The sequence below is a fragment of the Miscanthus floridulus genome, chromosome 4 (assembly GCF_019320115.1).
Source record: "Miscanthus floridulus cultivar M001 chromosome 4, ASM1932011v1, whole genome shotgun sequence".
Taxonomy (NCBI): domain Eukaryota; kingdom Viridiplantae; phylum Streptophyta; class Magnoliopsida; order Poales; family Poaceae; genus Miscanthus; species Miscanthus floridulus.
Window position 1 is genome coordinate 114,843,657 of NC_089583.1, and position 10,691 is coordinate 114,854,347.

Consider the following 10,691-nt stretch of genomic DNA (forward strand, 5'->3'; position numbering starts at 1 on the left):
CCTCTTCTACACTTCACCATGATATATCTGGAAGTGTGGAATGTTCTACAATTATGATATTTTTGTAGGGTGTTTAATTGGTTGGCACTTGGCACCAATCCAATGGTCAAGTAACATTATATATAGGGGTTCCATACACCAAAAAAACTAACCCATGTAGAAGACAATGACATGGTAGAATGGGTATGAAGAGCTAAGTGTTGTAGGTATACACGTAAAGAAGTGTGAACCCTTCTTATAAGTTCAGATTACACACCATAAAAGAGAGCGAGTTTTTTTTTGAAGGGGCTCTTCCCTATAATACGCATTCGATCTAGATATCATTATATCTGATCCTGTAAGATTTAAGATTAGTAATATGTAAGTCCTACACCCCACATCTACAACCTCATGTACACTCTCATGATATTTTTTTGTCTGAAAATAAATCAAAGTTAGTGCGGAGCCAGTAAAATAACATGTACGCCCGATATTATTTTTGTTAGAAAATAAATTGAAGTTAATGCGGAGCCAATAAAAGAACATGTATGCCGATACTTTTTGTGACAAAATATTGTGAGGATGTTAACGAAGTGGCCCAAGTTGACGCGGTCGGTGTAGGAGGCGCCTCACGCTGTGGCTGTCCCGGCAGGAACTGTACACGCGGTGCCCAGCATCGCACTGTGGTGAGAAACAAGGGGCAAATACATAACATGATCATCAAATTTGCATCAGCAGATGAGATATCTATCAGGAAGGGAAGAAGATAATCAATCAATTCACCTTGAACGTGGGAGGCTTGAGAGTGAGGAGGCAAGCTCAACAATGTAGCAAGGCGACGCTCATAGTAAACGCAAGCACACCACCTACACTGCTATCTCTCTCCTCTTCTTCTCCTTGCTGCATATACTACTCGAACAAACCGTCGTGGAGAACGGGCTAGGACGCCGCCTTCTTGCGGCTTTGGTCGTCCTCACCATCGTCCACCCCTTGTGCTCTCTTGTGACCGGAACTAGAAGGACTACTATGCATACAAATTAACGCCAAGTGAGGAGATGAGTAGAGATGGAGAAAAGGACTGTTATTATGACAAAACAGTTAACCTAAACTATATGGACTCATACTTGGTTCTTTCATTAATCGATGATGAGGAATTCTTGTAGCTACCGATGACAATCACTACAGGACAACATACGTTTATACAATCACTACAAGATAACACATGCAAGAGATCAAGAATTCATGTATGTGGCTACAGCCTAGCTAGTACAGCTACAGGAGTCTCACTGCCTCACCGATGATGGTGTTGCTTGCTGCCCTGCACTTCAAGTGATGGAGAAGTAGGAGTATATACGTAGACATAGTAGTACTCTACTCTAGTAATGTGTTTTACTAGTGGAATGCGCCGAAGTTTTCGCATGATGATGATACGGCGCATTCCACGGCGTTAAGAAATGATATGGTACCGAACGATCTTGCCATTGCGCCACCCAAGCTGGCACCACGATTCCTGGGATGGGATACAACGTGACATGATGGCGCACATGCATGTACAACACTAGGGAGGCACGGATCGTATAACAATAATTGCAGAAGCAACGGTACATATAACATACTTCCTAAGTTGTTTTAGTTTTATTATCTTAAGTCAACTTATCTAACTTTGATCAAGTTTAGAAGAATGGTAAAATACCAACTGAAATTGTTGTTAAGATATATTTCTAGTGGTGGAGCCAGGGGTTGGTCCGTGTGCGCTACAAACCATCCTAGAATTTTGGGCAAGAGTATTATAGGCATTAAGGTGGCTAGTAAGCTACTTTTAAATAAGCATCAGAGTGTACTGCTCATTTCAAAAAGAAATTGTAAGACTTTTTAAATGTGCTTGTTCTCATATTTTAGTAAATTATATATTTGTATGGTAACTTTTAGATCAAAGGCATTCACCTGGCTTTATTGAAAATCTAACGAAGCCCAAGATCCGATGCTGGAGATACCAGCTTTATTATTTTTAACAAAAGTTTTATACTGAATCGGACCGCACGCACTAGATTAAAATCCTAGCATATTTCATGGTGTATATAGTCCAATGTATTAAGTGTTGGTATATTTTTTTCTATAAACTTGGTTAAGGGTACAAAATTGTAATTTATTATAAAATAAAATAGCTTACAATTGGTAACGGATGTACTACAGACATTAAGGGCTAGCTGGTCAGGCACAACCTACTGCTCCCTCCGTCTCTGAATAAATTAATTATTATTAGAGTTATCTTAAGTCGGTCTTTTCTAAGTTTAACCAAATTTATAGAAAAACACTAATACTTATGACGTCAAATTAGTATTATTAGATACACAATAAACCATGTTTATAAATATTTATATTTTAATAAATTTGGTAAACATAAAAAATTACAACTCTAAAATTAATTTATTCGGGAACTGAGTGAGGGAGTATATGTGCATCACAACCAAGACGCGACGACGGATAGATAGATGTCCCAATACGCTGCAACCTATATAGGCTTGCAAAAGTTTACAGAACGAAGCAGAGCACGCGTGTGCTGTACTTACTGTGCCTAGCACGCTGTACGTAGTGGTATATCCAAGCTGCACGCCATGTACGATCCAATCCAAGCAAGCGGAGGTCGCCGGGCCCTACCGATACTACGGTACTGGGCCGCCCCGGCCCCGCTCTTGTCTACGAAAAGCGCGCCGCACTGCCGCAGCAAGAAAGGCCGCTTCCGCTTTGTAGCGGTCAAAAAGGTCCGGCCGCCGTGGCATCGATGATGGACTGAGCACAAGCAGAGCCATGCCCGGCCGGAGCTAGCCCCGGGGCCGCGGCGGCGAGCTGCGGCCTTGGGTCCTGACCTGGGTGGGTCGGCAAGATGGCAAACGGGGCTCCCGGCATGATGGCGCGCGCACCAGGCTAATTCCCATCCCAAGCGTGGCGTGCTTTAGCGTCCCCTGCCCGCCTTTAGCCGACCTGCATGGGTATTCCATTCATCCAACGCCCCTCCAAAGTCCAAACTGCCAGAAACACCGGAGTCATGGGCGCGGTGCAGCGGTCAGCAGTCACACACGGGAACGGGCCCCCGGCCCGGGCATGGACAACTCCCGTCGCTGTCCCCGTCCGTGCGCGCTGCCGGACTCGGACCCATCGATCGATCCCATGGCCACCAACGCCCCCGTCGTTGCCGAGACCCCCGGCGCGGCGCCGGATAAGGGTCGCTTGCGGTTGCGGGGGAGAGCGGCCCGCCAGCCACGCCGCCCACGCCACGTCCGCTGCGGCCGTCGAGTAAGCCGCTGATTCGGCGAAGGAGCGGAGGCCCTTGCGGTTTCGGTTCAGAGCACCTGGCGCTTCCATTTCCATCCACCTGGCTGTTGTTGAAAGCGTCTGTGGCTTGGGTGCAGGCGGCAACGAGGACTTGGCTTGGGTTTATCTGGATGACCGGATCGGGGCACAGCAACTGCAAGGACAGCAGCCGTACGTGGACCTGGAATGTTCAACTCGGCTTCAACTTCCGCAGAGGACTTGCCGACCGAGGTTGTCGACTTGTCGTCCAGTCCAGCCTCGTACCACAGTACTATCGGTTATCCCCAAGTCCCATGATGGTTCAGGCTGTGGTCGCCCAGGCTCCAGGCAGAACGGCACCTAGTTACTGTACTGTGGCCAACAATTAAGGCTTTTTTTTTTCTCGAATACGTAAAATCTTTGCGTATTATTGTATTAAGTAGAAGAGTTTAGATAAACATACAACGCACTTGTATCGAGCGCCGAAAGAGGTCAACCTAACATAGCCGTAGCTAAACCATCCTAGTAAGAGACCTCTAGATTTGATATTACATTAAACGAAAAACTACCAATACCGACACAATGGCGCGACCTAGGAGGTAGCCTTGCGCCCTCGCAGCTGCCTAGACCGAACAGCCAGGAAGAGCTCCTCCAACGCTTCGACTTCGGACGCAGTCAGGTCGCCGCGCGAAGAGCATGTCATAGGCCTCAAGCTCCGACGCGGATGGCGCTGATGGACCCTTGGTGAAGCCCATACGCTGCATGATCAGCACCTCACCTCGCTTGAAAGCAGGTGCTCGAGAGAGGGGCTAAGTTGCCAACTGCCTGATTCGCCACGGCATCACTGGCTTAGCAGGAGGCTGTTTTGGAGGCTCACGAATTAGTGGAGAGTCCCTCTTACGCGTCACTTCGTTGATGAAGTTATCGAGGCGGCGTTTGGCGGAGTCGTCGTTGTTCTCGGTCGGCTGGGCATCCACCGGCGGTGAACTAGGAGGGCCAGCATCCACCGTGAGGTTCGGTGAATCTACTGCCCAGTGAATGGGGCGCGGAGGTGGTGTCCGCAACGCACAGGAGACCACTGCCGCAGTGTCCTCATCCTCCAGCTGGGGGCCGTCACTGCCAGGGCCTCATCTTGAAGTGGGGGGGGGGGGGCACCGGAGGTGACGATAGGCGCTCAAGAGAAGGCCACGCGACGACCCGACTGCTGGCGAGCAAGGCTACGAACTCCTCCAACATCGGGTCCTCCGTGATGTCGCGACCATGCGTGGCGTCCGGATACAGCGTCAGCATCAACGGGTCAGGCTGGACGATGTCCGTCTCACTGGACAACTCACCGTGCCCAGGCTGAGCTTCAGCAGCAACCGAGGTGGAGGGCGAAGCTATCTGTGCGGCCCTATCGACCACCCGTGACGCCTCTGTCTTCGGCTCCGTCTCCGCCTCCGGTGCCGACGACCACCGGTGGCAGGAACAGCGTTGTTCGACTTGACCCCACCAGAGTCTTGTGAGCCACCATGGTCCGCCGGCCTAGCGGAGCCGGCGTTACGGGTGCCACGAAGAGGGCACTGCGACTAGCGACCCATGGCTGTTGCATTGCTCGAGGTCCGAGAGCCCAAGCGCCTTGGCTGCTTGCAGTCGCGCGCAATGTGTTGAAATCCCCTACACTGCAGACATCGTTGGGGGTAGGTTGCAGGTTTCCACCCGATTCGCGGAGGAGAGGCAATTGAGGCATTTGCCGTGAAGATCTGTCGTGATGCGCCTCGGTGGTCGATGACTCGCCGGTTGGCCTCCGCTTGCTGGCCCTCGTGGCCTAGCCGAGGCGGCCACATGTCGCGTCTCCTGCTAGTGGAGGATCTCCTGCCACCCATTGGCTTGGGGGCGGAGACCCGTCCACGCCGTCCGAGGAGCTAGCGTGCCGGGATACGGCCCTCCACTGGCCGAGCCGGCATGCCGTGCAGCAGCTGTGGGCGTGGCTGGCTGCGTTTCCCTTGGCTTTCGCCCAGCACCCTGGCGACCCCCCGCCGCTCCGCAACAGCCCGATGCCAGAGGTTGGGTGCGCGGCAGGGACATCACAGGCAGTGTCGACGTCCTTGGCGGTTGCGGCTCCTAATGAACCACGTCCAGGTAGGGGGCGTGGAGGCGGTTGGCATCTCTTCCACATCAGAGTCGTCGAGGAGGTCGTCGTCTTCCCAACGACGGGCCTTGAAGCGTCCCGCCGCGCTACCCACAGGATGGAAGGGCGCGGCTTGAGGGGAAAGGGTGGACCACGGGCTCAGAGCGGGGGGCGAATGGGTGAACGAGGAAGGCGTCGAGGTTGGAGGCAGCGGGGGCAGCGCACTCCCCAGCTCCAGCCTCCGCGTACTGTGCTGCAACGGCGGCGGCGGCGGCATCATCCGGCCGCGGCCGCGGGGGTGGCGTGGACGCGACAGATCTGGTCATGCCAGCGTCGTCTGTTCCCGGCGGCGGGGCAGTTGCAGCAAGTGGCGACGGAGATGGCCGAGATGGGCTCGTCAGCCGCTGCGTCGATGGGACCGCGGAGGACTCGTGGCCGTTAGATCCAGAGTCCGCGCGTGTCCCTGGGGCGACCACAGCCGCGGACCTGGGCGTGGTGGCCGCGGCAGCGGTGCCCGACGACGAAGGTGCCGGAGGAGCGCCGGCCATGGTCGCCAACGACGCGGATCTGACGAGATTGGGCGGAGGCGTGGCGCAGCGCTGTCCCCTGCACCAGCCGGCACCGCCGACGACCCAGGTCTGGGCTCGAAGGTCGACGGCCCCGGTGGCGGGGCCGCACTGCAGATGGTGAGGAAGGGAGGTGGAGGCGCCCGCCGGTGCCGGAGCGGCAGCCGGCGCCGGCGATGGTGAGGCCGGCGACGGGGCGACGGGGAAGGGCCTCACCTCGCATGGACACGGTGGGGATGGAGGAGGAGGTGAAGGGGAGGTGGGCACCTGAGGATGGCGAGGGTAGGGGGACGCCGGTGCCGAGGAGGCAGCCGGCGCCGGTGGCGGCGGCAGTATGGGCGCCGCCAGGGGCTAGGGTTTTAGGCATCAGGGGCTCCTCCTCCGCTGCTGCTGCTGCTGCTCAGGGAGCTGATTCGGCCAACAATTAAGGCTAAAACTACACCTTCACAGCAGCGTTGCAGATTCACGTCCGTCGTGCTCTGAACAAGTAGTCTTTCCTTTAATTTGCCAATTTGGTACGACTAAGTAGTCGAGTTAGATGAAGTTGGGTTGGGCTAGCTTAGCAACGTTTGGTCAACCTTCCAAGACTTTGGACTCAAGTTAGATAAGGCCGCTTACTTACAATTCGGCACTCCTCTCCTCCAGTTGCTTCCCAGAAAATCCAGCTAACTCTATCTAAAAAAAATCCGAGGCAGACACGGGATCGGAGAGGCGTCCACAAGTTGGGGCTGGGGTTGGGCAGTTGCTTCCTCCGAAAACGCATAACCGGAAGGGGAAAGGGACAGGATGCAGTCGAGCACAAACCGCTAGATACCGAACCTCCCCACCCACGGCAGGCAGGCACGGTGGTCCACCTCCACCCGGCCCCGGCCCACCCTCATTGCCTTTGCCTGCAGCTCATGCTCATTCCTTCCATCAGCTGGGACCGGACCGGACCGGAGGCCCCGCGACACGCTCACGGCATACGGTCCACGTTTCCTGGAGTCCGCTGGGAGCGTTTCCCGCCATTCTCAGCGAACACTGCACAAAATCACGGAGGTAAAGCAGGGTGGGTTGCATCATGCCACCGTCATCCTCCGTTAAAATATTCTTATCTTCTTCCCTAATCACATTCCTTAGCTGGAGTAATACATGTAGTTTCACTGACTGGCTTACTGCTATAGTGCTATACACAGCGAGCATTACACATGGTGCAGAGTAGGCGCGCATTCGACAAAAGAACACAGTACAGACCAAGACCACGCTAGAACACATGGCGCACGGTATGCATGGTACAGACAGATCTGCCCCCGTTCGGCTGACCATGGGGCCTTCGGCTGACCATAGGGTCTGTTCGCTTATCTTATAATCTATATTTTCAGCTTATTTTTTCAGTTGAAACGGTGTTTTTCTTTCACACCAAATCAATCGGAACAATGTTTTCAGCTTGTTTTTTCAGTGAAGCTAACGGGACCTAAGAAGTTGGCTTGTTTGGGTTTTTTTTTCCAGCCAGAACAGTGTTTTTCTCTCATAACATTTCAGGTGGAACAATGTTTTTTTAGCATAAACAGTGCATTTCATACCAGCCGGGTCCTGTTCGTCTGGTATAGAAAATGCACTGTTTACACTGAAAAATACTGTTTCGACTAAAATGTTGTGAAAGAAAAATACACTTCCCGCTAGAAAAAAAAAAAAAGAAAGCCGAACCAGCCGGCATCGCCGAATGGGTTGGCGCAAGTGCGGAGTGCGGACGTCAACTTACAGTGCCCCGCCTGCCAGTGGCCGTGCGCAGCAATCATCGGCGGAGCCCGCGCGAGCGGTCGGTGTCGCGGCTCACCGGCCCGTCTGGTTGCATCTGATGCAACCGTGCAGCGGCGCTATAGCCAGGACGTACGCCGGCGACGCCATCACGGGGGGGCTAGACGGCGACGGCCGTGGGAGGGACGGGAGGTTCCAACGGCGCGCGCCAGGTCTGCTGATTCCACAGCCGCCTCGCGCTCGCGTCAACGCTTTCGAAACCGTCGTCGTCCTCCAAGCTCGCTTTCCCTCCTCCAGGTCCAGTCCAAGGCCAGGCCTCTTTGGTCTTAGCCTTCACGGTTCGCTCACCTTCCCCTCCAAACCCAAGCCAAGCCCAAGCCTTCTTCTCTCCCGGCCCCGGCCCCCCCTGGTCCGGCCTTGAGCACTATATCCTTTGCACTCCCGCGCCGCCCTCGTATAAGTAGCCGCGCTAATCATTCGAATTCCCAACGCCCCAGCACGACACGAGCACTAAAACATTTATTGCCTTCAAGAGCTTCGCGGCGCGAACGTCGAGGAGCTTCCGGGAGCAGAAGGGTACACCAGCAAAGGCTCCTGCTTCCGTAGGCGAGGAGCGTAAGGTTCTACTTCTTCCAAGGAAAGGAAAGGGAAGGAAAGGAAAGGGAACGGAACGACCGAGCAGAGAGCGCGGTTGAGGCTGATCGGCTCATCGATCGATGGCGGTGACCGCGACGACGGTCGCGGCGGCGATCACGATGCTGGCGGCCGTGGCGGCGGTCTTCCTCACCCTGGTGCTCTGCTTCTACATCTTCCTCTGCGCCAAGCGGTACCGCGGCGGGGCGCCGCCGCCGCCACCGCACGCGGGCGGCGTCAGGGCGTGGCTGCGCGTCGTGTTCGGCGGTGGCGGCGGGACACGCCCGGACGGCGGCGCCACGGAGTGGTGCTACGACGGCGGGCTCGACGAGAAGTCCATGGCGAAGCTGCCCCGGCGGGAGGTGGCCAAGGGCGAGGCGCTGGACTGCGCCGTGTGCATCACGGAGCTGGCGCCCGGGGAGACGGCGCGCGTGCTGCCGCGGTGCGGCCACGGCTTCCACGTCGACTGCGTCGACATGTGGCTCCGCTCCCACTCCACCTGCCCGCTCTGCCGGTGCCCCGCCGTCGACGACCCGCCAATGCCGCCCACCGTGCCCACGCCCGAGGCCGACCCGGAGTACCCCAACTTCCCCACCAACGTCCTCTTCTTCGGCTCCCAGGACGAGGTCAGCACCGGCCGCTCGCAGTCGCAGCACCACTCGGCGGCGGCGCGTCCTCTGCCGGCGCCGACGCAGGAGCAGGTCGCCGCCGCCGAGGCCGCGCGGGCGTGCGGCGGGCTGCTGAGGCTGATTGGGTGTGGCGGCGCGACGCCGCCCACGCAGCCGCCGCATCGTTGCGATCATCATCACTATCAAGAGGAGGAGGCGGGCGGGGACATCGAGATGGGCCTCGCCGCCGCCGCCGGCGAGAGTAGCGCGTCGTCGCGGCCGGTGAAGCCGCCGCAGCCCGGTTCGTGAGGCTGCTTGGTTTCTTTCGTGGCGTTTCCTTGTGTGTGACATCACAAGTTTTGCTTCCTTTCTTCGCGTCGCGTACGTGTTCTCCGATAGGGAGAGAATGATCAACCAAACAAAAAGAGAGAAATGTACAGATTCTTATAGCCGTCTGATGTAAATTCCTCGTGTGGACACCATGTTCGTTTGTTGGTTTCAGCCAGGCTTATTCAACTAGCAACAATATTTTTCTCTCATAACAAATCAGCACTAGCCAGTCCAAATCAATCCAGAAATCAACCAGCGAACACGCCGAGAGCCTGAACTGGGGAGAGAAATCGAAAGCAAAAAAATCAAAGCTTGGACGTCCACTCCAGTTGTTCTCGCATGCAGTGAATTCAGCAGTCGGTTACTTTCAGTTTAATCGTCTGCTGCGGCCTGCGGCAGCTGCCAGGAGTAGAATATCCATTCACCTTTGTTCTCTTCGTCACTCGCGTGTCGATGTTGTTTTGACCACAAGCTGCCGCTGTCAAACAAACCTGTCGCCTATCTCTCCCCCACAAGCGTCTAAGCAAGTCACAACGCCGCATTTGTCAGGAGGCCCAGGGACCTCGCCCTGTACCCGCCAAAACTGCAGATTTGACGGCAGATAAGCTGAGAAGAACATGTGTGTCTGACCGCACCCTGTTCCTGGAACTCCCCACAGGTAGGTTGGGGTTGTGTACATGTGTTGTGCCCGCCACGCCCTGGCCAATGACCCAATGCGCCATTACCAACCACCGCAGCCACCTGATGCACTACCAAAACACCAGTTCCATTGAAAACATTCTCTGCACTTGTCTTCCAAGCGACTACTTAGTCTGAACCACCAGCCGCAAGAATCCAACGCAGCCAATGCCATAATCCTGCATAATTGCATGCTTTGCTTCTTTATTTCAGAAAACATATATGTTTTGCCCAGTAACTGCGTCATGCATTGTGGCTTGGCTGCATCAGTTGTATGCCCAAAGGAGCGAAGCGAGTTGACCCGAAAGGAGAAGATAGTTGAGTTAGCAGCAAGCATGGCCGGGCCAGGCAGGTGGCCGAACAAGCAACAGCAACGGCAGCACCAGGCCACCAGCGAATGGAGACGGTCGATGAGCCGATCGGCCCAATCCGCCAATCGCCAGCATTATCATACTGGACTATACCAAACTCTGCTCTGGGAAAACAAATGAGACGATTGATGTGCGTGACGCCACACGATCGATGTGGATTTATGCAGCAGGAAGGAAACTTCGGTTTGCTCAACCGAAACCGCCACAACGGATAGGCACGCACCAACGTGTCGCGCTCGTGGGGGCCATAGATAGCGGCCTTAGCCCATAGCTCGCAGTCAGGGCAATTCTTCTTCTTTTTTCTTCGCTTTCGGAGCGAGCGATTTCGCCGTCAGAGCCGAGCACACGCGAGGACAAATGCGCACGCATCAGCACCGATACTAAAGCT

The 10,691-nt window shown here is 55.2% G+C and overlaps 1 protein-coding gene across 1 annotated transcript; it reads left to right on the top strand.

Moving 5' to 3' along the window:
* Nucleotides 1-7,617: 7,617 nt before the first annotated feature.
* LOC136552732 (E3 ubiquitin-protein ligase EL5-like) lies at nucleotides 7,618-9,446 on the top strand. Its single transcript, XM_066544298.1, has one exon. The coding sequence runs from the start codon at nucleotides 8,400-8,402 to the stop codon at nucleotides 9,231-9,233; it is 834 nt and encodes a 277-aa protein (XP_066400395.1). The 5' UTR covers nucleotides 7,618-8,399; the 3' UTR covers nucleotides 9,234-9,446.
* The last annotated feature ends 1,245 nt before the right edge of the window (nucleotides 9,447-10,691 follow it).

Coding starts and splice junctions, on each gene's coding strand:
- LOC136552732 (XM_066544298.1), top strand. CDS start 8,400: ATGGCGGTGACCGCGACGACGGTCGCGGCGGCGATCACGATGCTGGCG.